Source organism: Anguilla anguilla, chromosome 2 (genome assembly GCF_013347855.1).
Source record: "Anguilla anguilla isolate fAngAng1 chromosome 2, fAngAng1.pri, whole genome shotgun sequence".
Taxonomy (NCBI): Eukaryota; Metazoa; Chordata; class Actinopteri; order Anguilliformes; family Anguillidae; genus Anguilla; species Anguilla anguilla.
The window spans coordinates 76,572,230-76,599,957 of record NC_049202.1 but is presented as its reverse complement, the minus strand read 5'-3'; the positions used below and the strand labels follow the sequence as shown (position 1 = coordinate 76,599,957).

The following is a 27,728-nucleotide window of genomic DNA, read 5'->3' as shown; positions in this document are numbered from 1 at the left end:
TTTTCAAAACAAGACTTTACTTTCACAACAAACAAAAGGCCACCTGGAAAATGACTGACACAAGAACTTTGGCTATTGCCATTTTAACACATCACATAATTTGTTAGAGATTCAATACCCATTTTCAATATTTACAGGTCTCCCCAACTGGACACCACATATGTATGTAGACTAATACAGCACATAAGTAACCTACTGCTCTGTAGTAACCCACTCTCAGTAGTGAGTTGCATTAGGTGAAGGTCAGGTCTCTGCAGGCAACACTCTACTCTCCGACATTACCATTCCCTTTATTTGGTTTGCTCTGTTTGCTAAATGAAATGCAAGCATATAGCTTAGACAGGCAAGTATAGCCTATAGCTTAGACAGGCAAGTATGGCACATTTCTCTCAGAGAGGAATGAGTACCCCACACTGAGTTAGGACAGATGAGTCTATCCCAGCATGCACAGGGACACTGAGGAATCCCAGTCTACTCTAAACCCAGGGTAGAGAGGCTCAGTGAAGGTGGTGTGGAAAGTGTGCAGGAGGGTCCGTGTGTCAGAGGAGACGCTGTAGAAGGACAGAGTGCCAGCTGGCCAGTCCAGATACACCCCTACTCTGTGTGACGGGGATGGGGGGGCAGGTACAGCTGTGCTATTCTCTTTGTGCCAGGCGGAATGCTTGGCCTTACTACAGTGTAGACTCCAGGATTTGTCATTGTATCCCAACTTGCCTTCAGAAATGGCCCCTCCTTTCCTGATGATTGCTTTATATGCTGCTCCCATCCAAGCCCCTCCCCATCTCTTCTCTGCCTCCCCCTCCACGCTCCACTCCTGTTCCCAGTAGCAGTGCTCAGACAGCCCCTCTCTGCACAGCAGCTGGTGATAGGTGTTAAATCTCTCTGGATGATCAGGATATGGCTGCTCATTCCCCCATATCACCCTCCTGTTCCCCTCTGACAGAGACAGCTTTCTGTGTGCAGTGTTGGGGTCCAGTGTGAGCTGAACGGCATCTGCAGACAACAGAAAGGTTAGAACTGACAGCATCTGTAATAACATAACATGACATAATGGTGAGAACAGACCATTCAGCCCAACAATACTCACCATTTTCCTTAATAAATTGTACCTAGTGCTCTGATTACCTACAGGCTAGATAGTGTGTAACACTGTATCAAGCCTGATCTTGAACACCCCCAGAGTTTCTGCCTTTACTACATGACCTGGCAGGTTATTTAACACATTGATCTCTCTCTGCGTGAAAATTTTTCTTAATATCTGTGGTTAGCCTGTTGGACGTTTTTACTGCTACAGAGGTCAAACCTGAAAGGCTTTGATGAACCATTTCTCCCAAGACTTTTTAAAATTGAGCACATTCCAATTTTGTTCCTCCCATAAAGTATTCCTGCTTATGTTTTTATTTCACACATGTAGAACTTTACATTTAGCTATATTTAATTTTATTTGCTAGGTTCCCAGCCACTTCTGGATTTTGTTTCAAAGGAACCAAATGCAAAATACCAGGAACCAAATGCAAAATAACTCAAAAAATGAAGTAAGTAAAAGAATAAAAATATTTTCTTATAATATAAGAATTACTTCACAGAATTCAGTGTTGAGAGACTTACATTTACTCAGTCCTGGTTTGAGCCTGGTCTCTCCTCCATGGTCTACACTGTAGGGACAGAGAGAGAGACAGACTAGCTCTGAGTCAATGGGAGAGCTCCACGCCCTGACAGGACTTTACTCAAAAGAGCACACCTGGCAGAATCATCTCACTGGTTATTCGGTGAACACAGCAGCAGTCTGCAAACACAGAGGAAGTGAAACACAGAAGTGGGTTTTTTCCCAGAATGCACACGGAGTGTTTATAGCAGGGGAGGAGCTCAGTATAAAGTGAGGATTTTTCCCAGAATGCACAGGGAGTGTTTATAGCAGGAGAGGACTCAGTAAAGCACTCTCTCTCTCACTCTTCCTGCCCCCCACAAAAACCCACTATATACTTACAGCAGTATCTCCAGTCGACAGCTGGGGTCCTCCAGTACAGCAGAGAGCGCTCTCACTCCCGACTCCCCTGGGTGATTGTAGCTCAAGTCCAGCTCCTTCAGATGTGAGGGGTTTGAACGCAGAGCTGAAGCCAGAGAAGCACAGCCTCTCTCTGTCACCTGACAACCTGATAGCCTGTACAGAAAAGGAGAAAACAGTTAAATTTGCCTGGTTAAAATATTTATTCTTATTATTTATTTACATTCCTAAATTTAAAATAGCAAATCCAATTATTTGTGTGCTAACCTATTATCTGTATAAAATGAATATCTTTAAAAATGTATGTCTCCACCAAATATGAAACATTCTATGAGCCTACAGAGGTGATAGGTGATACTTTCTGCCAATCAAATTTCTTTGAAAAATGAACCAGTTATTGTTGACAGCGGGCTCTAATCAACTATTCATCATTTTCTAATCGCTTAGTCCAGATCAGGGTCGTAGCCCAGAAGTCCCTCTCACCAACGACTTCCACCAACTCATCCCGGTGGATTCCAAGGAGATCCCAGGCCAGCGGGTGGATATAATCCCTCCAGCATGCCCTAGGTCTGCCCCTGGGTCTCCTCCCTGGTGGCCGTGCTCGGAACACCTCCAGAGGGAGGCGCCCAGGAAGCATCCATATCAGATACCCAAACCACCTCAACTGACTCCTTTCAATGCGGAGGAGCAGCGGCTCTACTTTGAGGTCCTCCCAGACAGCTGAGCTCCTCACCCTATCGAGGAGAGTAAGCCCTGCTACCCCATAGAGAAACCCCATTTCAGCAGCTTGAATTTGCAATCTCTTTCGGTCACTACCCATAGTTTGTGACAGGTTAGAGTAGAGACAAAGATCGACTGGTAAATCGAGAGCTTTGCCTTTCGGTTCAGCTGCTTCTTCACCACCACCATCTGATACAATACCTTTACTGTATTACTGCATTACTGTGGCTGCTGAACCTAGATGGCAGTTGGTCTCAGAATCCCTTTCTCACTTACTCATAAGGCCCCAAGATACTTGAACTCCTCCACCTGAAGCAGTAACTCCCTCTTTACTTTAAGGGGACAAACGCTTTTTTCTGGGAGAGGATGATAGCCACAGACTTGGAGGTGCTGATCCTCATCCCGACTGCATCACACTCAGCTGCAAACCGCTCTAGGGTGCATCGAGGTCACAATACGATGAGACCAAGAGAACGACGTCATCCGCAAACAGCAGAGATGCCCCTCCTATCTCCTCAAACTGAAAACACCTCATACCTCAGCTGTGTCTTTAGGTCCTGTCCATGAATACCAAGAACAGGAGTGCAGAGAATGCAGTTCTCGCTCCGAGTATACAAGGACGGAATGGCTCGCAATAGCCATCCCATACTCCCACAGCACCTCCCATAAAATACCCAGGGCACATGGTTATATTCCTTCTCCAAATCCACAAAACACATGTAGACTTAATAGGCAAACTGCTATGCCCCGACTTCCGTTTGAACAATGTAGTGGAAAGACGTGTGGTGTTTGCCTCCTGTACAAATTTGGTATTTTTTCTTAATTACGCCTATCTTTTAAGTTTACCTTCAGTGCAACGGTTTGATTTAACCAACGATACTTTGAATTTGCATGGGAATGAGTAAATTAACTCAAGCAGGCAAAAAAAATCAGACACAACGGACTTTATTCCCTGTAGGCGAAGCTAACGTTTGCAAGATGGAGTCTGAGCCTTCTCTTCTCACGTTGGAAACGCTGGTCATTGAGCTGGAAAAATCAAGGAAAAGCATGACTGCTGAACTCATCGCATCTCTGAACGCGGCTCTCGCCCCGATTGAGGCTTCTCTTGATTTCGTTACCACCACTGTGGCCAAACACACCTCCACAATTTTGAAGATGGAACCAGCCCTCTCGACTCACTCAGACAACATCACAAGCCTGGAGCAAGAAGTAGTGGAGCTGCGGTACAAGACAGCTTCGATGACGGAACCCTAACCGTGCTACACTTCAAGCTATTGTGGAGGACTTGATTTCTCGTTCAAAGCGTCAGAACCTAAGAGTTATTGGTCTGCCTGAGGGTGTTGTAGGCAAGGACCCGAGACAATTCATGGCAGATTTATTCAAGGAGGTGGCTGGGGACGTGCTATGAGACGGTGGCCCTGAACTGGACCGGGCCCATCGCAGCCTCAGACCTAAGCCCCGGCAAGGGTCTCGCCCTGTGATTGTACGTTTTCATCGCTATATCGACAAAGAAAGAGTGCTGCGATGGGCAAAGGAACACCACAATATGGTTTATTGGGGTCACAACATTAAGTTTTATGAGGACTTTAGCACTACTGTGGCAAAGAGGTGAGCTGCTTTCAACTGCTTTTTCTATCGGAAAGGCATACAGTGCGGCATGATGTACCCTGCCCAGCTGTGCGTCACCTGCACCTGCACGTCAACGGTGTGGATCATTTCCTTGACTCCCCGGAGCAAGCGGAGCTGTTTTACCAAGAGCGCATTCATAACTCATGAAAGATTGGACTAAGCAAGCGATACGGCCACCGATTCAATTCACTCGACTCTATACTTTTGTGGGTCTATTTTATTTTTTGTTGCTGGATTTGCTACAGGTAAGACACAATCATGTTTAAACAGGCTAAAGACTTTGGGCACCTCACACTCCCTTATTTTGCATTTACGTGAATGTACAGTAAGTTGAGTAGTGCGCGGCTTGGACTAGGCCTACATGTTATACATGATCTTGGTTTATTGCTCTCGCGTTATAATTTTCTTTTCAAAAAGTGCTTAGCCCGCTCCTATTTTCATCCAGCCCACACAGCCCACCTGTTTTGTTTTTGATTTCTACAATTCTACAATATATAGGCTTGTACATTGGGTATGTGGGCTATTAAAATCCATCGCTTTCCTCACGTTAACTGTTACACCTTAGTGGCCTGGATCCATTGCTGTACAGCGCACTTATTATTATTATTATTATTATTAATAATAACAATAACAATTATTATTATTATTATTCTGTTTTAATTTTGTATTATTTCGGTTGGCCCACTCTAACTCTGCCTGCTTCTCAATTCCTGTTACAATGTGTTTCCAGTCAACTGTCGCAAGCGTTCATATGGCGTATGTTTTTGACCGCTAGGAGGGGAAATCCACTGCATAGTAAATCGAATGTGTGTAATCCAATCCTGCAACTCGTCTTGTTCTGTTATGGTGAGTTTACGTAACGACTTACTGATTGTTTTCGAGTTAAATCATTGTCAAAATTTATGTTTGTATTTTGGGGGGAAAATGACACTTGCTATGCACTGGGAGGTTTTTCTTGTTTTCTATCCAATGTTAATATTCTCTGAATGCTACCAGGATTCTCACTTCATTTCTATTTTTGTCAGTTATAATTTTTTTAGATATGATCAATGGCTAATCCAAATATATCGCAGAGAGGAACAGATGGGTCTTCTATTAGGCTGGTGAGTTGGAACGTCCGTGGACTAGGGAGCCCAGTAAAGCGATCCAGAGTGTTTTTGCACATTAAGGGTCTTAACGCTGACATTGCCTTCCTGCAAGAGACCCATATGTGTATGAGTGATCATAAGAGAATGCATAAACCCTGGATTGGGCAAATATTTCATTCACCTCTTAATAGCAAATCCAGGGGTGCTGCTATTTTGATAAAGAAACATATTCTGTTCTCCCCTTCACAGACTATATCTGACTTCAGAGGGCGCTATGTCATAGTAAGTGGCACTTTATATCAGACTCCCATTGTATTGGTCAGTGTTTATGCCCCCAACTGGGACAACCCAAATTTTATGACCTCCCTTTTTTCCAACATTCCAAATCTGGATACCCATCGTCTTATTTTAGGGGGGGACCTGAATCTAGTGATAGACCCCCATGCTTGACCGCTCGCACCCTAAAACACTCACACCCTCAGCCTGACCGCTCGCACCCTAAAACACTCACACCCTCAGCCATGTCAAAGTCACTGTCATCCCTCGCGAGTCAGTTAGGTTGCATAGACCCCTGGAGCTTTCTCCACCAAGTCACAAAAGATTTTTCCTACTTTTCTAAGGTACACCAAGCTTACTCTCGCATTGATTATTTTTTTATAGACAGGACTCTTTTGCCTACAGTGAAATCTATTGAATACTCTGCCATTATTATTTCCGATCACGCCCCACACATTTTAGATTTAGTTCTCTTACCTAATACTAAGGGACAATGGAGGCTCAACACAGAGCTGCTAGCTAATGAGGAGTTCTGCAATTTTATCTCAAAAAGAATTAGTGTCTTCCTTGAGTTTAACAGGATTGAGTCAACTTCGCCGTCTTTGTTATGGGAAACTCTAAAAGCTGTAATACGGGGAGATATTATCTCGTACAGCACACATTTGGCCAGGACAAATAAACAAAAACAGCAAGAGCTGATTGATGCAATTATTAGCATAGATAGAGTATTCCATCTCTCCCAGTTCAGACCTATATACAAAAAGGGTTAAACTACAAACAGAATTTGACTTGCTCTCTACGGGTAAAGCAGAATACCTTTTAAGACGGACTAAAGGGACACACTATGAATATGGCGATAGAGCCAGCCGCCTCTTAGCCCACCAACTCGAATGTCAGTCAGCCTCTCGCCTCATATCTCAAGTCTATGGCTCCTCCCACTCCCTAACTACCGATCCAATTGAAATACTGTCTTCACTTCCTTTTACTCTAATCTCTATAAATCGGAACCCCCTGCAAACAATATTACAATGGATAATTTTTTAGACAGCTTAGATATCCCCACCATTGATGCTAATAACAAGAAACATTTGGATAATCCTATAGAGCTAGAGGAGAGAGCCACTTGTCTCATATCAATGCAAAACAACAAACGCCAGGCCCAGATGGATTCCCAGTCGACTTTTATTACATTACATTACATTCATTTGGCAGACGCTTTTATCCAAAGCGACGTACAAAAGTGCATTTTCATGATCGTAGACAACTGCTGAACACGGGTTCAGTAAGGTACAATTACTTATTTTGTACAGCTATTTCTAGCCGAGAACAATGAACACTATCCTGGTCTAACATCTGCAAAGCCAACTAGGCAGAAGAATAAGCTACAGTATTAGGACAAATACAATTTACCAAGAAGTGCAGGGATGGGGCAACATGTAACAAGTGACAGGAAAAAGGGTTTTTAAAAATTTTTTAATTAATTAATTTATTTTTTTATATTTATACAGCGTGGTGGTGGTTAGTCTAGGTATAGTCTGAAGAGATGAGTCTTCAGGCCACGGCGGAAGATGGATAGTGAGGGGGAGGTTCGGAGAGGGACGGGGAGTTCGTTCCACCACTGGGGAGCTAGGGTGGAGAAGCTCTGTGATCCCTTTGGGCGGGTGGGAGGGGTTACAAGACGCCCTGCTGCCGCAGAGCGGAGTGGTCGAGCAGGCACATAGAATTGAGTCATGTCCTGCAAGTAGATGGGGGCTGTCCTGTTGGCGGCAGTGTAGGCAAGGGTCAGGGCTTTGAATCGGATCCTGGCAGCGACCGGTAGCCAGTGAAGTGATCGCAGCAGAGGAGTGACGTGGGAGAATTTGGGGAGGTTGTAGATAAGTCGGGCAGCGGCATTCTGAATCATCTGTAGTGGCTGTATGGCACAAGCTGGCAGGTTTGCAAGGAGAGAGTTGCAGTAATCAAGGCGAGAGGTCACCGTAGCCTGGACGAGCAGCTGGGTGGAGTGCGTCGTCAGGTATGGTCGAATCCTCCTGATGTTGTACAGGAAGGAATCTGCAGGACCGTGATGTTGCCTTGATGTGCTCCTTGAGGTCCAGTTGGTCATCCAGGACCACCCCCAAGCTCTTGGCAGAGTGAGAGGCAGTCACTGTGGTGCCATCAACCGTGATTGAGAGTTCACGAAGCAAGGAGGTCTTGTACGGGAAGAAGGGCAGCTCAGTTTTGTTGAGGTTGAGCTTCAGATGGTGGTTGGCCATCCAGGTGGAGATGTCAGCCAGGCAGGAAGAGATCTTATCATTGACCTGTGTGGCCGAGGGGGGGAAAGAAAAGAAGAGTTGTGTGTCATCTGCATAACAATGATAGGAAAAGCCATGTGAATTAATGACTGAACCAAGAGATCTGGTGTATAAGGAGAACAGCAGAGGACCCAGTACAGATCCCTGCGGCACTCCCGTAACAAGTGGATGAGAAGCAGAGGCAGACCCCTTCCAGGTGACCTGGTAGGTCCTATCTGCAAGATAGGAAGCGAACCAAGACAGGACAGTCCCGGCAATTCCCATCCCAGCCAAGGTGGAGAGGAGTATTTTATGGTTGACCGTGTCAAAAGCTGCAGACAGGTCAAGAAGGATCAGGACAGAGGAGAGGCGTGAGGCTCTTGCAGTGGCAAGTGCCTCCGTCACAGCTAGGAGTGCAGTCTCTGTTTTGTGCCTGGATCGGAAGCCAGACTGGTGAGGGTCTAGCAGGTTGTTCTGATGGAGAAAAGAGGTTAATTGTTTAAGAACTGCTCGTTATAAGAAGTTTTCCCATCTACTCGCCCCTTTATTATTCGATATGTTTAACGATTCATTGAAACGAGGATCCCTCCCCCCAACTTTAAATCAAGCTTCAATTTCGCTTAAACTCTGGAGAATAAGTTTGTTAAATTTGGATGTAAAGCTTCTAGCCAAAGTTCTGGCATGCCGTTTGAATCCTTGTTTGCCAGACATAATTTCTAAAGATCAAACGAGGTTTGTCAGAGGACGGCAATTATCGTCTAACATTAGAAGACTTCTAAATATTGTGCTTTCCCCTGGCACCTCTCAAGCTGCTGAAATGGTTATATCGATGAATGCGGAGAAGGCCTTTGACCGGGGTGAGTGGCATTATTTGTTTTCTGTTTTGGGGAAATTTGGCTTTGGGTCTAAATTTATTTCATGGATACGACTTGTATACTCTGCCCCTACCCAGGTCCTACTCATCTACACACACTGGAGGTCCTACTCATCTACACACACTGGAGGTCCTACTCATCTACGAATCTTATTTGCACTTATCTAATTAATTGCTCATGTCCTCAAGTATAGACAGCTTATGCTGATTAGTGTTGATTACTGGTGACAGCCATGATAAATATGAATGGTAATTCCCATGCTAATACTTACACAGCCTTCCTGCAGCATTTCACAACTGGGACTAGTCTCCTTCGTCCCTCATCTGAGGTGTAGTATTTTCTCAGGTCAAACTCATCCACCACCTCCTCTGACATCAGCAGCACATAGGCCAGGGCAGAGCAGTGTCCAGGTGAGATTGGTTCAGCAGAAAGATTCTCTGAAATCAGGTACTTTTGGATTTCCTTCACAAGGGAATCATCATTGAGTTCAGACAGACAGTGGAACAGGTTGATGCACCTTTCTGGGGAGGGATCTTTCTTCTTCAGTCCCTTGATATATGTGACTGTTTTCTGGATGCTCTCTGAGTTACTTCCTGTTTGTGTCAGTAGACCTCAGAGAAGGCGTTGATTGGAATCCAGTGAGAGGCCCAGAAGGAATCTGAGGAAAAGATCCAGGTGTCCATTCTTACTCTCCAGAGCCTTCTTAGCTGCTTTTTTGTGCAAGTCATACAGTGACAATTCAGTAGTTAATGTCTTTTGACCAAAAAAGTATTTCAGTACATCGCAATTCTTGCCTGTAAAAGAGTGAAACACATACAAAGCAGCCAGGTACTCCTGGAGGCTTAGATGCACAAAGCAGTAGACTTTCTTTTGATGCAGCATGGACTCTTCTTTAAAGATTTCTGTGCACACCCCAGAGTACACTGAAGCTTCTGTGACATCAATGCCACAATTTCTCAGGTCCTCCTCATAAAACATCAGATTGCCCTTCTTCAGGTGTTGAAAAGCCAGCTGCCCCAGTTTCAGGAGGATGCCTTTATCTGACTCCAGCAGTTTCTGTGGATCCGTCTCAGATCTGTCCTCATATTTCTCATTCTTGAAGTTTGACTGAATGAGCAGGAAGTGTGTGTACATTCCAGTCAGAGTTTTGGGGATTATTCCCCTGTCAGTTCCACACAGAAGTCGCCCCAGAACAGTAGCAGAAATCCAGCAGAAGACTGGTATATGGCACATGATGTATAGGCTCCTGGATGTCTTTATGTGATTAATAACTCTGCCAGCCAGATTCTGATCTGTGAATCTCTTCCTGAAGTACTCCTCTTTCTGTGCATCATTGAAGCCTCTAACCTCTGTCAATCGATGGATGGACTGAGGAGGGATCTGATTGGCTGCAGCTGGTCGGGAGGTGATCCAGAGGAGAGCAGAGGGAAGTAGATTCCCCTTAATGAGGTTGGTCAGCAGCACATCCACAGAAGATGTCTTTCTTGCATCAGACAGAATTTTATTGCGCCGGAAATTCAGGGGAAGTCTGCTTTCATCAAGACCATCAAAGATGAACAAAACCTTGTGAATTTCAGACTCAATATTTTCAAAGCCTTTCATTTCAGGGTGAAAGACATGCAGAAGCTCAAGGAGACTGTACTGCTCATCATTAATCAAGTTCAGCTCCCGAAAAGGAAGGACAAACATGAACTCAACATCCTGATTAGCTTTTCCTTCTGCCCAGTCAAGAATGAACTTCTGCACGGAGACCGTTTTTCCAATACTAGCGATGCCCTTGGTCAGCACAGTTCTGATGGGTATCTCTTGTCCAGATAAGGGTTTAAAGATGTCATTGCAGTTGATTGATGTGTCTTGTGTGGGATGTGTTCTGGTTGCAGTCTCAATCTGCCACACCTCATGTTCATTATTGACCCCCTCACAGTCCCCCTCTGTGATGTAGAGCTCTGTGTAAATATTGTTGAGCAGGGCATGTTTTCCTGACTTGGCAACCCCTTCATATATGCACTCAAACTTTTTCTTCAGATTCAACTTCAGCTTCTGCTGGACTCTTGGGGCACATCTGTCTGTAAAAACAGACATTTATGGGAGAAACTGTTTGAGGAGTATCAATTATACTGTTTTGCAACCAGCATAACATTGTGTTTATAGGTTGTGCACTAAAATAGTAGGGTGTCTGTCAGTTGTGTATTAAACAAAATAGTATGTCTATAGGTTGTGTGCTACACAGCAATAGTGCATTTGTAAATATTACTGTGTTAAATACAGGAACTTGTGTAAGACTTGGCTCATTCATCATTGTTTTATGATCATAATTAGAGTGAAAATCACTTACTTTTTTCTGTTTCCAGGTCTGGGTGATTAGAGTTCAGGACTGAGGCATTTAAAATCATGGACTGCAGGGAAATTAATAAAGCTGTTAAACCACACCTTACACAGAACACAGAATTAAGAAAGAGAGAGATTCAGAGGAAAATGGGTGAATAAAGAAGACAAAGCTTTAAGATGAATGAGTGAATATAGAACACAAAGCATTACGGTGAATGAGTAAATGCATAAGGCGTGGGCTGAATCTGGTAACTAAATACAAACAGATTCACCTTAAGACATGAATAGAAAATTTATTTTAGGCAACAATGTGCAGAGAGGCCAGACTCAGGTGAATGAGGGAATGCAGGAACAGACTCAGGTGAGTGGGTGAACGCAGGTGCAGACTCAGGTTAATGAGTGAATGCAGTTGAAGACTCAGGTGAGTGAGTGAATGCAGTTGCAGACTCAGGTGAGTGTGTGAACGCAGGTACAGACTCAGGTGAGTGAGTGAACGCAGGTACAGACTCAGGTGAGTGAGTGAACGCAGGTACAGACTCAGGTGAGTGAACGCAGGTACAGACTCAGGTGAGTGAACGCAGGTACAGACTCAGGTGAGTGAACGCAGGTACAGACTCAGGTGAGTGAACGCAGGTACAGACTCAGGTGAGTGAACGCAGGTACAGACTCGGGTGAGTGAGTGAATGCAGGTACAGACTCGGGTGAGTGAGTGAATGCAGGTACAGACTCGGGTGAGTGAGTGAATTCAGGTACAGACTCGGGTGAGTGAGTGAATGCAGGTACAGACTCGGGTGAGTGAGTGAATGCAGGTACAGACTCGGGTGAGTGAGTGAACGCAGGTACAGACTCGGGTGAGTGAGTGAACGCAGGTACAGACTCGGGTGAGTGAGTGAACGCAGGTACAGACTCGGGTGAGTGAGTGAATGGAGGTACAGACTCAGGTGAGTGAGTGAATGCAGTTGCTGACTCAGGTGAGTGAACGCAGGTACAGACTCAGGTGAGTGAACGCAGGTACAGACTCAGGTGAGTGAACGCAGGTACAGACTCAGGTGAGTGAACGCAGGTACAGACTCAGGTGAGTGAACGCAGGTACAGACTCGGGTGAGTGAGTGAATGCAGGTACAGACTCGGGTGAGTGAGTGAATGCAGGTACAGACTCGGGTGAGTGAGTGAATTCAGGTACAGACTCGGGTGAGTGAGTGAATGCAGGTACAGACTCGGGTGAGTGAGTGAATGCAGGTACAGACTCGGGTGAGTGAGTGAACGCAGGTACAGACTCGGGTGAGTGAGTGAACGCAGGTACAGACTCGGGTGAGTGAGTGAACGCAGGTACAGACTCGGGTGAGTGAGTGAATGGAGGTACAGACTCAGGTGAGTGAGTGAATGCAGTTGCTGACTCAGATGAGTGAGTGAATGCAGTTGCTGACTCAGGTGAGTGAGTGAAGGCCTTACCTGTGTCCCTACCTGCTGGGCCTCAGACACAGGCTCCATATTCAGGCTCCTTTTGCGCTTCCCCTCAGGGCTGTAATCACTGGCTGCAGCTGCCGAGCTCATCAGGGTCGCTCTGACAAACAAACATTAATTAAATGAATTAAAATTATTAAAACTATCATTTACTTTTTTATAAATCCTGCTTTAGAAGGTATGGGTATTTTCAATAAAGGGTATGGGTGAGGGCAAATTCTTTAGAGGGTGTGGGTGAGGGTAAATTCTTTAGAGGGTATGGGTGAGGGTAAGTTATTTTCTCAACCCTGGTCCTGGGGACCATTCAAATGAATGGATCGTCATCAAGCTATGCAGAAACCTGATAATGACCAATTCATTTGAATCAGGTGTGTTGGAGCAAGGAGACATCTAAAACATGCAGGGCAGTGGGTCCCCAGGACCAGGGTTGAGAAACACTGATTTAGAGGGTATGGGTGTGGGTAAATTCTTTAGAGGATATAGGTGATGGTGAGAAAAGAAAAAGAGAAAATGTAATTTTATACGGCAAACGTGCTGATATCCATGCAGTATTACATTGTTATTAAATAGTCAGCTCTATTTAACCTTGCCAGAGAATTCTGCTAGTTTCTCTTTCCCCCCTCCACAGGCATAAAAAGGAATTTCCTTGGGAAATTAACATAACATAACACAGCATAACATGACATAACATAACATAATTACAAGAACAGACCATTCAGGCCAACAATGCTCACCATTTTCCTGACTAAAGTAAGTATGCATGGGCCAAGAGAGGCAGGGGTGTCCCTCCCCCACTTGTTTTTACTTCAGGAGGTTGGCATCTGGGGGATCTGAGCAACTGGGTATGGTTTTGTTTTTGGCGTTTGGTCTTGTGTGTGGTGTGAAGACTGTCTCTAATATTGTTTTGTTTTTATTGTAGTTACAGGAGTCGGCCAGTGTGTGCGGTGCATCCCTTTCTAATTGAGCACCTGGGGGTAAACCCTATAATAAGGAAGCCCCCAGTGCTTTCTGGGCCGCTTTTCTCCCTTTCTTTCTCACTCTGTTCCAGGTAATCCTGCACCAGGTCGGGCAGTTGGACGACCTGCAGGTTTTTCCCTTCACCCTCTTTTCTTCACAGGTTTTGCGTTGTACATTCACATCCCATATTTGCACACACACATCCACACACATTTAATATAAATACCCTACATTTCACTCATACATGTATCATTGTTTTCTTCTTAATAAATAATTCCTTTGTTTAAAAGTATACCTTGTTGTGTTGTCTCCCTTTTTGTCACGACTATAGCTTAAGTCGTAACAGTGGTCTTACATTTTTGGTCTTACAGCTCTACTGGCATTGTTACATTTTGATCACTGGCTTTTTGGAATATTCTGCCATCTTTTGGTTTTTTAACTTTGGCCTTCGTTACCTTTGATAATTAAACAATCAAATACAATAAATTTATTTTACACTTCAGAAGTATGAACTGTTGATGATCTTGTGTTCTGTGATCAGATTGCCAAACATTAATTGAGGTTGTTAGCTGTTAAACTGCTTGATTCAGAAACTGTCATTTAAAACAGATTCTCACTTCCCTGACAGGTTGATAGCGTATTCCTTAGATAGTAGCAGACCTGGGTCAAATACGTATTTGTTTTGGATACAAATACTTTTCTGTGCTCTATTTATCTTCTCTGGTGTAATTGCACCTGCCAATATAACCAGAAGGTGGGGTTTGCACTTTTTGAGAGTACTTCATTGGTTCCAATACACCAGAAAAGATCAGTAAAGCGTAGAAAAGTATTTGAATTCAAAACATATGTATTTGACCCAGGTCTGGATGGTAGCAATGGGCCTCATTCACTAACGTTGCGTACACACAAATCTGTGCTTAAACCCTGCGTATGCATGTTTTAGGCACAATTGTGGGATTCATCAATATGTTCTTGAATTTGTTCTTATTGTGCGAACAAATTTATAGCTGCCTCAGACCATGCGTACGCAAAAATCATTAAGTCTTCAAAAATAATTTAAAAATTGTAAATTCATCTTAGACAAATAGTAGAAAAGGGTAAATATTCAATATTTTAAATTGTAAATATTTACTAATAATATCTAATGTACTTTAAAAATTAATTAATCTTATCATAAGTATTACTTGTAATAATAATTAACTGTATACAAATAATAATAATTGCATCATATTTAATAGTAAAAATTTGTCTTGCTCCCACTCATAGCCAACAATAGGGCACTCCTTTATTTCCCCCCACAATTAGCACTCTCTAGCTTTACACTGGCATTCCAGTATTGAGCTTTGTAGAATACAAATATTCCAAAAATTGCTCAATGACCGAATTATCGGACACTCCATTGAATTACTGCACTTTCCATCCTGGTGCTGATGAACAGCACGCTAGCCGAGATTTCCCCTGTCACTGCATTCAGATGCGAGTGTAATGAGAGAACGTGCGGGATTGGGAACTCTTGCAGCACGCTCTTCATCGATTTCTGGACCCTGCACAGACAGACCCTACACCACTGCAAATCAGACGTGGGACTTTCCCCAAGCAATGCGAACGGCTCGCCTGATAAGGGGTGATACATGGAAGTTATTCTTGTCTGTCTAAAGTAGAGGCGAGTTTTTAAAATCTTAGTGGGCTGAATGATAACACAAAGAACTGCTTAAGTAACTCTGAAATCTGTTCTACTCAGCTGAGATTTCATTTGGCATTTACAGTTGAATTAAATGGACTGCATTTATATAGCGCTTTTATCCAAAGCGCTTTACAATTGATGCCTCTCATTCACCAGAGCAGTTAGGGGTTAGGTGTCTTGCTCAAGGACACTTCGACACGCCCAGGGCGGGGTTTGAACCGGCAACCCTCCGACTGCCAGACAATCGGTCTTACCTCCTGAGCTATGTCGCCCCATACGCCCCATTACCCGAAGCATTTGAGTTTAGGCTATTTATTCACGGAAACCTGTATTCATCTGATGTAAGAAGTAGTATTTATCACAGTTGTAATTTGTTCGTATGGTCGGTAAAGTGTGCATACGCTATTTTGAATATTCTGGATTAGCTGATTAGTTTTTTACTGCGTCCCTCAGCAGACACGGCATTCACTGCCTCAGCTGTTGCAGCCCAAGCCTCATTTTTCCGCGCACCAGTCACTCCATTGGAAAAGCTACGAAAAAGAACGCCTTTTCTGGCTTCAACTTCTGAAACAATCACTTCTATTTCTGCATTAGAAATTTTATTTATTTTTCACCATTAGGGGCCATGGTTCACCTTTTCTCTTCACTTCTCTATCTCTAACCCGTGCTCTGAGCCTGCAATAGGACCGTCCTTATATGGAGAATTGGGGGCGTTGCATTATGCAAATAGAACATTGCGGGCACGCACCTATCAATTAAGAATGATCCAGATTCACCATAATACGCTCGTGGGTAAGAACAAAAGTGGCTGGTGCGCAAGTGTCTTTGCGGTAATTCTGCTGTAAACGTTTTCTGCGCACAAAGTAAGAACATTTCTATGCATATATTAGTGAATGTGGCCCAATGAGAGGTTTGCAGTAGATGGTGTATTCTTTAGAGGGTAGCAGTAGCAGTAGATGGTGTATTCTTTAGAGGGTAGCAGTATTAGGGTTGCAGTAGCAGTAGATGGTGTACTCTTTAGAGGGTAGCAGTAGCAGTAGATGGTGCATTCTTTAGAGGGTAGCAGTAGTAGGGTAGCAGTAGCAGTAGATGGTGCATTCTTTAGAGGGTAACAGTAGCAGTAGATGGTGTATTATTTAGAGGGTCACAGTAGCATTAGATGGTGTATTATTTAGAGGGTCACAGTAGCATTAGATGGTGTATTCTTTAGAGGGTAGCAGTAGCATTAGATGGTGTATTCTTTAGAGGGTAGCAGTAGCAGTAGATGGTGTACTCTTTAGAGGGTAACAGTATCATTAGATGGTGTACTCTTTAGAGGGTAGCAGTAACATTAGATGGTGTATTCTTTAGAGGGTAGCAGTAGATAGTGTATTCTTTAGAGGGTAGCAGTATTAGGGTTGCAGTAGCAGTAGATGGTGTATTCTTTAGAGGGTAGCAGTAGGAGTAGATGGTGTATTCTTTAGAGGGTAGCAGTAGCAGTAGATGGTGTATTCTTTAGAGGGTAGCAGTAGCAATAGATAGTGTATTCTTTAGAGGGTAGCAGTGGCAGTAGATGGTGTATTCTTTAGAGGGTAGCAGTATTAGGGTAGCAGTAGCAATAGATGGTGTATTCTTTAGAGGGTAGCAGTATTAGGGTTGCAGTAGCAGTAGATGGTGTAGCAGTAGCAATAGATGGTGTATTCTTTAGAGGGTAGCAGTAGTAGGGTAGCAGTAGCAGTAGATGGTGCATTCTTTAGAGGGTAACAGTAGCATTAGATGGTGTATTCTTTAGAGGGTTGCAGTAGCAATAGATGGTGTATTCTTTAGAGGGTAGCAGTATTAGGGTTGCAGTAGCAGTAGATGGTGTATTCTTTAGAGGGTAGCAGTAGCAATAGATGGTGTATTCTTTAGAGGGTAGCAGTAGATAGTGTATTCTTTAGAGGGTAGCAGTATTAGGGTTGCAGTAGCAGTAGATGGTGTATTCTTTAGAGGGTAGCAGTAGGAGTAGATGGTGTATTCTTTAGAGGGTAGCAGTAGCAGTAGATGGTGTATTCTTTAGAGGGTAGCAGTAGCAATAGATAGTGTATTCTTTAGAGGGTAGCAGTGGCAGTAGATGGTGTATTCTTTAGAGGGTAGCAGTATTAGGGTAGCAGTAGCAATAGATGGTGTACTCTTTAGAGGGTAGCAGTATTAGGGTTGCAGTAGCATTAGATGGTGTATTCTTTAGAGGGTAGCAGTAGCAATAGATGGTGTACTCTTTAGAGGGTAGCAGTATTAGGGTTGCAGTAGCAGTAGATGGTGTATTCTTTAGAGGGTAGCAGTAGCAATAGATGGTGTATTCTTTAGAGGGTAGCAGTAGCATTAGATGGTGTACTCTTTAGAGGGTAGCAGTATTAGGGTTGCAGTAGCAGTAGATGGTGTACTCTTTAGAGGGTAGCAGTAGCAGTAGATGGTGCATTCTTTAGAGGGTAGCAGTAGTAGGGTAGCAGTAGCAGTAGATGGTGCATTCTTTAGAGGGTAGCAGTAGTAGGGTTGCAGTAGCAGTAGATGGTGTATTCTTTAGAGGGTAACAGTAGCAGTAGATGGTGTATTATTTAGAGGGTCACAGTAGCATTAGATGGTGTATTATTTAGAGGGTCACAGTAGCATTAGATGGTGTATTATTTAGAGGGTAGCAGTAGCATTAGATGGTGTATTCTTTAGAGGGTAGCAGTAGCAGTAGATGGTGTATTCTTTAGAGGGTAACAGTAGCAGTAGATGGTGTATTATTTAGAGGGTCACAGTAGCATTAGATGGTGTATTATTTAGAGGGTCACAGTAGCATTAGATGGTGTATTCTTTAGAGGGTAGCAGTAGCATTAGATGGTGTATTCTTTAGAGGGTAGCAGTAGCAGTAGATGGTGTACTCTTTAGAGGGTAACAGTATCATTAGATGGTGTACTCTTTAGAGGGTAGCAGTAACATTAGATGGTGTATTCTTTAGAGGGCAGCAGTAGTAGGGTTGCAGTAGCAGTAGATGGTGTATTCTTTAGAGGGTAGCAGTAGGAGTAGATGGTGTATTCTTTAGAGGGTAGCAGTAGCAGTAGATGGTGTATTCTTTAGAGGGTAGCAGTGGCAGTAGATGGTGTATTCTTTAGAGGGTAGCAGTATTAGGGTTGCAGTAGCAGTAGATGGTGTATTCTTTAGAGGGTAGCAGTAGCAATAGATGGTGTATTCTTTAGAGGGTAGCAGTATTAGGGTTGCAGTAGCATTAGATGGTGTATTCTTTAGAGGGGTGCAGTAGCAATAGATGGTGTATTCTTTAGAGGGTAGCAGTATTAGGGTTGCAGTAGCAGTAGATGGTGTATTCTTTAGAGGGTAGCAGTAGCAATAGATGGTGTATTCTTTAGAGGGTAGCAGTAGCATTAGATGGTGTACTCTTTAGAGGGTAGCAGTATTAGGGTTGCAGTAGCATTAGATGGTTTACTCTTTAGAGGGTAACAGTAGCATTAGATGGTGTATTCCTTAGAGGGTAGCAGTAGCAGGGTTGTAGTGGCAGTAGATGGTGTGCTCTTTAAAGGGTAGCAGTAGATGGTGTATTCTTTAGAGGGTCACAGTAGCAGTAGATGGTGTATTCTTTAGCGGGTAGCAGTAGCAGTAGATGGTGTATTCTTTAGAGGCTTGCAGTAGTAGTAGATGGTGTATTCTTTAGAGGGTAGCAGTAGCAGGGTCACAGTAGCAGTAGATGGTGTATTCGTTAGAGGGTTGCAGTAGCAGAAGATGGTGTATTCTTTAGAGGGTCACAGTAGCAGTAGATGGTGTATTCGTTAGAGGGTTGCAGTAGCAGAAGATGGTGTATTCTTTAGAAGGTAGCATCGAGAGGGTTGCAGTTGCAGTAGATGGTGTATTTTTTAGAAGGTAGCATCGAGAGGGTTGCAGTAGCAGTAGATGGCATGCTCTTTAAAGGGTAGCAGTGAGAGGGTTGAATAAACACGTATCCTGGGCATTTACTCAGTCTTCTCTCTGATGTCCACACCTGCCAGGAAAGTATTTTATTTACAAATATAAAACATGCTTAACCTCTTCCAGCTTAGTAAAAGAAGACTCAAAGGTGATTTTATTGAGGCTTTTTGATTCATAAAAGGGATTAACAAAACAAACTACAAAAGATTCTTCAGTTTGAGTTCTGAGAGTAGAACACGTGGGCATAAATGACAATTAGCAAAAGGTAAATTCTGCCCAGACATTAGGGTAGAAATATCTTTTATTCCCACGCAGAGAGTAGTCACTGCGTGGACTAGCTTGCCAGGTCATGTAGTTGAGGCAAAGTCACCCACTCCAATGGTCAAACTCACCCACTCCAATGGTCAAACTCACCCACTTTAATGAGCAAACTCACTCACTCTAATGAACAAACTCACTTACTAATGAGCAAACTCACCCACTCTAATGATCTAACTCACTGACTAATGAGCAAACTCACTGACTAATGAGCAAACTCACCCACTCTAATGAGCAAACTCACCCACTCTAATGAGCAAACTCACCCACTCTAATGAGCAAACTCACCCACTCTAATGAGCAAACTCACCCACTCTAATGAGCAAACTCACTCACTCTAATGAGCAAACTCACTCACTCTAATGAGAGAGCTGACCTACATACTACTAATGTGTAGTTCGAAGGGGTACCCTGAATGGGGCAGCTGTAGTCTGGAGGGGTACCCTGAATGGGGCAGCTGACGTCTGAAGGGGTACCCTAAATGGGGCAGCTGTAGTCTGGAGAAATACCTTGAATGGGGCAGCTATACTCTGGAGAGGGACCCTGAATGGGGCAATTGTAGTCTAGACGGGTATCCTGAATGGGGCACCTGTAGTCTGCAGGGATACCCTGAATGAGGTAGCTGTAGTCTGGAGGGGTACCCTGAATGGGGTAGCTGTAGTCTGGAGGGGGACCCTGAATGGGGCAGCTGTAGTCTGGAGGGGTACCCTGGATGGGGCAGATGTAGTCAGGTGGCAGACCCTGAATGGGGCAGATGTAGTCTAGAGGGGTATCCTGAATGGGGTAGCTGTAGTCTGGAGGCAGACCCTGAATGGGGCAGTTGTAGTCTAGAGGGGTATCCTGAATGGGGTAGCTGTAGTCTGGAGGCAGACCCTGAATGGGGCACCTGTAGTCTGGAGGGGGACCCTGAATGGGGCAGCTGTAGTCTGGAGGGGGACCCTGAATGGGGCAGCTGTAGTCTGGAGGGGGACCCTGAATGGGGCAGCTGTAGTCTGGAGGGGGACCCTGAATAGGGCAGCTGTAGTCTGGAGGGGGACCCTGAATGGGGCAGCTGTAGTCTGGAGGGGGACCCTGAATGGGGCAGATGTAGTCTGGAGGGATACCCTGAATGGGGCAGCTGACATCTGGAGGGGTACCCTAAATGCGGCAGCTGTAGTCTGGAGAAGTACCCTGAATGGGGCGGCTATACTCTGGAAAGGGACCCTGAATGGGGCGATTATAGTCTAGACGGGTATCCTGAATGGAACATTTATACTCTAGAAAGCGATCGTGAATGGAGCAGCTGTAGTCTGGAGTGGTACCCTGAATGGGGCAGCTGTAGTCTGGTGGGGTACCCTGAATGGGGCAGCTGTAGTCTGGTGGGGTACCCTGAATGGGACAGCTGTAGCCTGGAGGGGTACTCTGAATGCGGCAGCTGTAATCTGGAGGGTTTATTTGAGAGACTTGAACTCCAATGAACATTTGTGAGAGGAGATATGAGGTATGTAGGGTTCGCAGACCACTGAATAGACACATGCTGGATCTGCTGAGGGAATGGGAAACTACTCAGAAACACCGATGCATCTTACCATTTTCCAGATTTCTCTCCAATCTCTCAAGTAAGTCATTTTGTGGAATTCTCTTTAAAATCTCCTGTGTGATTGTCACCATTTTGTTACCATAGGAACTCTTCATCAAGGTAACAACACCTGTCACATCTTTGTCCTCGAGTTGACCCAGTGGAATGGGCCTACATCCTTCCAGCACCTCTTCATTCAAATAAAATGTGAACTTTTTTAATTCTTCTTTTGGAAGCTCCTCCAGAATCTCCAGGATCCGGCCAGCCATCAGAGACACCTGAAACAAGAAATAAGGTGATCAGTAAATCACCTTAATGGATATTTACAATTGCTGTTACCTAGTTCCAAATGCACGTTAAACAGGCCTTATAGTCTTGTTCTATTTGTGTACACCTCACTATTTGTGTACACCCTGGTACAGTATTATAATACACCACATTGATACAACACCCTGATACAGCACACTAATACAGGACACTAATATAGCACTCTGATACAGCACTCCGATACAGCACTCCGATAAAGCACTGCAATACATGACACTGATACAGCATCCTGATACAGCACCCTGATAAAGCACTCTAATACAGCACCCTCCCTAATACAGCACCCTCCCTAATACAGCACCCTCCCTGATACAGCACACTAATATAGAACCCTGATACAGCACACTAATACAGCACCCTTCCTGATACAGCACCATGATACAGCACAGTAATACAGGACACTAATATAGCACTCTGATACAGCACTCCGATAAAGCACTCTAATGCAGCACACTGATACAGCACTCCGATAAAGCACTCTAATACATGACACTGATACAGCACCCTGACACAGCACCCTGACACAGCACCCTGACACAGCACCCTGACACAGCACCCTTATACAGCACACTGATACAGCACACTAATATAGCACTCTGATACAGCACTCCGATAAAGCACTCTAATGCAGCACACTGATACAGCACTCCGATAAAGCACTCTAATACAGCACACTGACGCAGCACACTAATATGGCACCCTGATACAGCACACTAATATAGCACCCTTCCTGATACAGCACTCTGTTGCAGCACACTAATACAGGACACTAATATAACACTCTGATACAGCACACTAATACAGCACCCTTCCTGATACAGCACTCTGATGCAGCACACTGATACAGCACTCTGATGCAGCACACTGATACAGCACACTGATGCAAATAAAATGTGAACTTTTTTAATTCTTCTTTTGGAAGCTCCTCCAGAATCTCCAGGATCCGGCCAGCCATCAGAGACACCTGAAACAAGAAATAAGGTGATCAGTAAATCACCTTAATGGATATTTACAATTGCTGTTACCTAGTGCCAAATGCACGTTAAACAGGCCTTATAGTCTTGTTCTATTTGTGTACACCTCACTATTTGTGTACACCCTGGTACAGTATTATAATACACCACATTGATACAACACCCTGATACAGGACACTAATATAGCACTCTGATACAGCACTCCGATACAGCACTCCGATAAAGCACTGCAATACATGACACTGATACAGCATCCTGATACAGCACCCTGATAAAGCACTCTAATACAGCACACTAATACAGCACCCTCCCTAATACAGCACCCTCCCTGATACAGCACTCTGATACAGCACCCTGATAAATCACTCTAATACAGCACACTAATACAGCACCCTCCCTAATACAGCACCCTCCCTGATACAGCACACTAATATAGAACCCTGATACAGCACACTAATACAGCACCCTTCCTGATACAGCACCATGATACAGCACAGTAATACAGGACACTAATATAGCACTCTGATACAGCACTCCGATAAAGCACTCTAATGCAGCACACTGATACAGCACTCCGATAAAGCACTCTAATACATGACACTGATACAGCATCCTGACACAGCACCCTGACACAGCACCCTTATACAGCACACTAATACAGCACACTAATACAGCACACTGATACAGCACACTAATATAGCACTCTGATACAGCACTCCGATAAAGCACTCTAATGCAGCACACTGATACAGCACTCCGATAAAGCACTCTAATACAGCACACTGACGCAGCACACTAATATGGCACCCTGATACAGCACACTAATATAGCACCCTTCCTAATACAGCACTCTGTTGCAGCACACTAATACAGGACACTAATATAGCACTCTGATACAGCACACTAATACAGCACCCTTCCTGATACAGCACTCTGATGCAGCACTCTGATGCAGCACACTGATGCAGCACACTGATACAGCACCCTTCCTGATACAGCACACTAAAATAGCACCCTGATACAGCACACTAATATAGCACCCTGATACTGCACACTAAAGCCGCGTTTCCACCAAAATTACCCGGAACTTTCAGTCCCAGGAACTACTTTACCAGGAACTAAAAGGTTCCTTCAGCCAATGGTTGTCTGCGTTTCCACCGGGGTCTAAAGTACCGCGAAGATTAGGCAAATTAGCCCACTGACGTTGTCGTCGGTCCATCTGTCATATGATTTCTTCTGTAACCCCATACTACCACCGAAGTAGCCTACATTATTTTCTAATAACCGGGACAGCCCGGAGGGGTTTATTCCACTTATATACAACGGGTTACCAACAATGACTATATATGGTTACTTTTGTATTTATTGATTTTCATATATCCTCTCAAACACATTTATTAACAGCAGAAAACATGCACACGTTGTAAACAATTAGCTGTTTTATTACTTTCTCGTCGTCAATTCCATATAGGCTAATCGCAAAATGACAAGAATAGAACGAAAACTCGGACTTGCGTGAAAATGTAAATTAGTAGTGGTACAGCCACCGTTTGCTTTCCTTCGAAGTTACTGCTAGCCGAGCAGCGAAGTGTGCCCTCCAGATGCGAACCATGCACCATAAATGAGTCCATAGTCTTCCTGGTCTTTTCGTGGAATTGAAAAATGGCAGTAAAATTACGGCAGTCTGAAAAAGCTAAAGGGAAGATTACTAGAATTAACCTGTTATTTTACCCGGATAAAAAGTGCGGAAGGTGATTTCCAGTTTGCTTGTATTGTATCACCAATGGTAATTATGCAGAACTACCGCATACCTCACATAACTGTATCAAACGTTTTGAGTCAATTACAACGGGCTAACAAAGAAAATCCGGAAGAAAATATTCAGCAACCGAATTAATCCGTTTGAATCTTTTGGTAGCCTACGTAATATGCTGTCCCAGCACGAATGCTTAGCATTTTATAAAACGAATACTAAAGCAAGAAAAGAACAGAAGAGCACACGTTATAATTCCAAGACGTTGATAGGCTATAACCAAAAGTAGGCTACTGCGCCGCATAACATACAAGTTTGATTTGAAGTTATTATGAAAATAAATTGGTTTGCCGCTGCATATTTTCAAACATGGCGGGTAATGGCGGAAAATAAATACAACACAAACGCTACGAGTACTCGACCAATCAGAAATGTTCAGCGCTGCAAGCTCCACCCAAAAGGTTCCTGTACTTTCGGAAAGTACTACCCCCCGAGCAGGAACGTTTTGGGGGGTAAAACAAAGCCCCCAGAACTAAATTTAGACCCTAGTTCCTGCAGTGGAAACGCGGCTAAATACAGCACCCTTCCTGATGCAGCACACTAATATAGCACACTAATATATCACTCTGATACAGCACCCTGATACAACACTCTGATGCAGCACCCTGATACAGCGCACTGATGCAGCACCCTTCCTGATACAGCACTCTGATGCAGCACTTTGATACAGCACTCTGATACAGCACCCTGAAACAGCACCCTTACTTATACAGCACTCTGATGCAGCACCCTGATACAGCACTCTGATACAGCACCCTGATGCAGCACACTAATATAGCACTCTGATACAGCACCTTAATACAGCACTCTGATGCAGCACACTGATAAGCAAGTAAGCAACTTAGTGCATACCTTAGCTCTAACGGTATCCTTGAAATATTCCAATCAGGGTTTAGACCCTACCTCAGCACAGAAACCGCTCTTATTAAGGTTACTAATGATCTACTGTTGTCAGCCGAGTGTAACTCTGTGTCGGTTCTTGTACTCCTCAACCTGAGTGCAGCTTTTGACACAATTGATCATGGAATTCTACTGGACAGACTCCGGGCCTGTGTTGGACTACATGGACAGGCACTCGCATGGTTTAGATCATACTTATGTGACAGGAAACAGTTTGTTAAATTAAAAGAAGAGTCCAGCTACTGAACAATGAAACATGGTATTCCACAAAGATCAGTGCTTAGACCAGTACTTTTCTCCCTTAATATGCTACCACTTGGCAATATTATCCAGGCACATGGCGTAGAGTTCCACTGCTATGCGGACGATACACAGATTTATATTTCAATGAAACCTGGTGAAGCATTGCCGCTTTCATGGTTAGAGGCCTGTATTGTAGATATCAAGGTTTGGATGCTTTCTAATTTTCTGCTCCTGAACTCGGATAAGACCAAAATGTTGGTTTTAGGTCCCAAAATATTCAGGGAGAAAATGTCTACTCTTACCCTAAACTGTGATGGTTGTTTGGCTGAACCAAACATGGTTGTTAAAGACCTTGGTGTCACCATTGATCCTGATCTTACCTTTGACACGCATATAAAAAACATATACAAAATTGCCTTCTTTCACTTACGCAACATAGCTAAAATCAGGCATTTCCTGTCAATGGGGGACACAGAGAAATTGATCCATGCTTTTGTTACATCTAAGCGAGATTACTGTAATGCCCTGCTATCTGGCTGCCCTAATAACTCATTAAAGATTCTCCAGCTTGTGCAGAATGCAGCTGCTCGTATCTTGACCAGAACTAAGAAGTATGAGCACATTACTCCAGTGCCAGCGTCGCTTCACTGGCTACCCATTAAGCATAGGATAGATTTCAAGGTTTTGCTCCTGACCTTTAAAGCTCTGCATGGACGTGCACCAGTGTACATAACTAACCTGCTCCTACCTTATAAGCCCACAAGGTCACTCCATTCTGAAGACACAGGCTACTTGGTAGTCCCAAGAATTAGCTTTACCACCATTTAGGTTTTTACTTTCTCCTACAGAGCCCCACTACTGTGGAACACACTTCCAAAATTTATAAGGGATTCAGACACAGTCCCAATATGTAAATCTAGATAAAAAAAACACACCTTTATGCTCAGGCTTATAATCAGTTGTAGTCTGGAGACAGGGTGGGAGAAGCCTGTAGTCATAGAGCATTGTGGGGTGGCATCCTTTCCTCCTGTCACCTGTCAATCAGCTGTGACCCCACGTTACATGGGCTGGCTCTTTAATAGGTGGGTATGCTTGTCCCCCCTCATGACTGCATGGGCTCTCCATCCCTGTCCTAGTAGCTATGCAGCCACAGACTATTCCTGGCGGGGCCCCGATTGTAATTGTAATTCCCCATTTCATACCATTGTCACTTTACCCACTGTCTGTTTTATTGCGAATTCCCTAATCGCCATTTTGCTCCAGATACTCTTCCCTCACCTCTGATAAACCAAACCTAATAAAGATCAGTCAACTAACTTTCTGTTATTCTACACTGAAGCTGAATCAGTTATTTGGAGATGTGTTTAATTTGGACATGACCTATACGTGACAGTTAATCATATCATATCTTCTTTAATGACCATATTCCACTGAGATATAACTTTAATGTAATGTGTATTTATTCATTTTCTGACCACAACAGGCAGTGTGCTAATTGTTATGCTTTTTCAAAGAATTAATGAGCTACTGACTCAAGTCAGTAGCTCATTACTACTACTACTACTACTAAAACAAGTTTTCTTAAAATAGTACTTCATGCCGAAGACCCTCCCCTTCAATCACACTAGATAAACAGCTCCTAACCAACTATAATTATGCTAGGCCCAATTTAACATGTCTCACCTGCTCAGTATATAGTGGAGTAGATGTTGGTGTGGGTCCACCCCAGTATACGGAGCAGGGTTTTACTTCAGGGTTAACTGACTCATACTCTAATGCCCTTTATGAGTTACTGTGAGATCTATAAACATTTAGAATTCAGAATACAAACACACCTCTCAACCCAAGTTCTTGATTAGAAATATGAGTACAATAATCATCAGGCATTCACAGTCAGGCATCTAAGATGAGGTTATATGCATCACTTCCTCAGGAAACTAATCTTTAGCAAAACATGTTACTATGAATCCCATAATCACAGAAGTAATCTTTAGCAAAGCATGTTACTATGAATTTTATAATCTCAGAGAAAAAACTTTATTGAAGAATGCTACTAAATAATCATATGAGTCTTTACCCAGGCATGGTATTTTGGATCTTGAGCCCAATATGTCTCCAAATTTATGATTTAGTTTGTGGTGAGTAGCTCAGCAGACCTGGGTCTAAAAAATGTCCCTTTAAAGTAAGGTTACATTTTATAGCCACTTGTAACCTACCTCAAATCAACCGTATTTTCCATGCAGTCTTCATTTAACCAGCAAGTAGAACGCTGCTGCCTGTGCTGCCTGAGGTTTCGGATGGGGGAGGGGAGGGTGAGAATGGGGCGGGCGGACATTCTGACAGTCTGTTCTCTAACCTCATTCAGTTTCATTTGA

The 27,728-nt window shown here is 43.8% G+C and overlaps 2 protein-coding genes across 2 annotated transcripts; both read right to left on the bottom strand.

Moving 5' to 3' along the window:
• On the bottom strand, window positions 1-27,728 carry LOC118220835 (stonustoxin subunit beta-like). Its single transcript, XM_035405165.1, has 6 exons — window positions 27,570-27,728; window positions 22,323-22,387; window positions 21,107-21,374; window positions 12,647-12,758; window positions 11,202-11,262; window positions 1-993 (listed from the first exon to the last, which is right to left on the bottom strand). Exons 4-6 carry the CDS (start codon window positions 12,746-12,748, stop codon window positions 434-436), a joined length of 723 nt encoding a protein of 240 aa, XP_035261056.1. The 5' UTR covers window positions 12,749-12,758; window positions 21,107-21,374; window positions 22,323-22,387; window positions 27,570-27,728; the 3' UTR covers window positions 1-433.
• Window positions 20,016-21,365, bottom strand: LOC118220434 (early nodulin-75-like). Its single transcript, XM_035404295.1, has 3 exons — window positions 21,272-21,365; window positions 20,840-20,959; window positions 20,016-20,629 (listed from the first exon to the last, which is right to left on the bottom strand). Exons 1-3 carry the CDS (start codon window positions 21,363-21,365, stop codon window positions 20,016-20,018), a joined length of 828 nt encoding a protein of 275 aa, XP_035260186.1.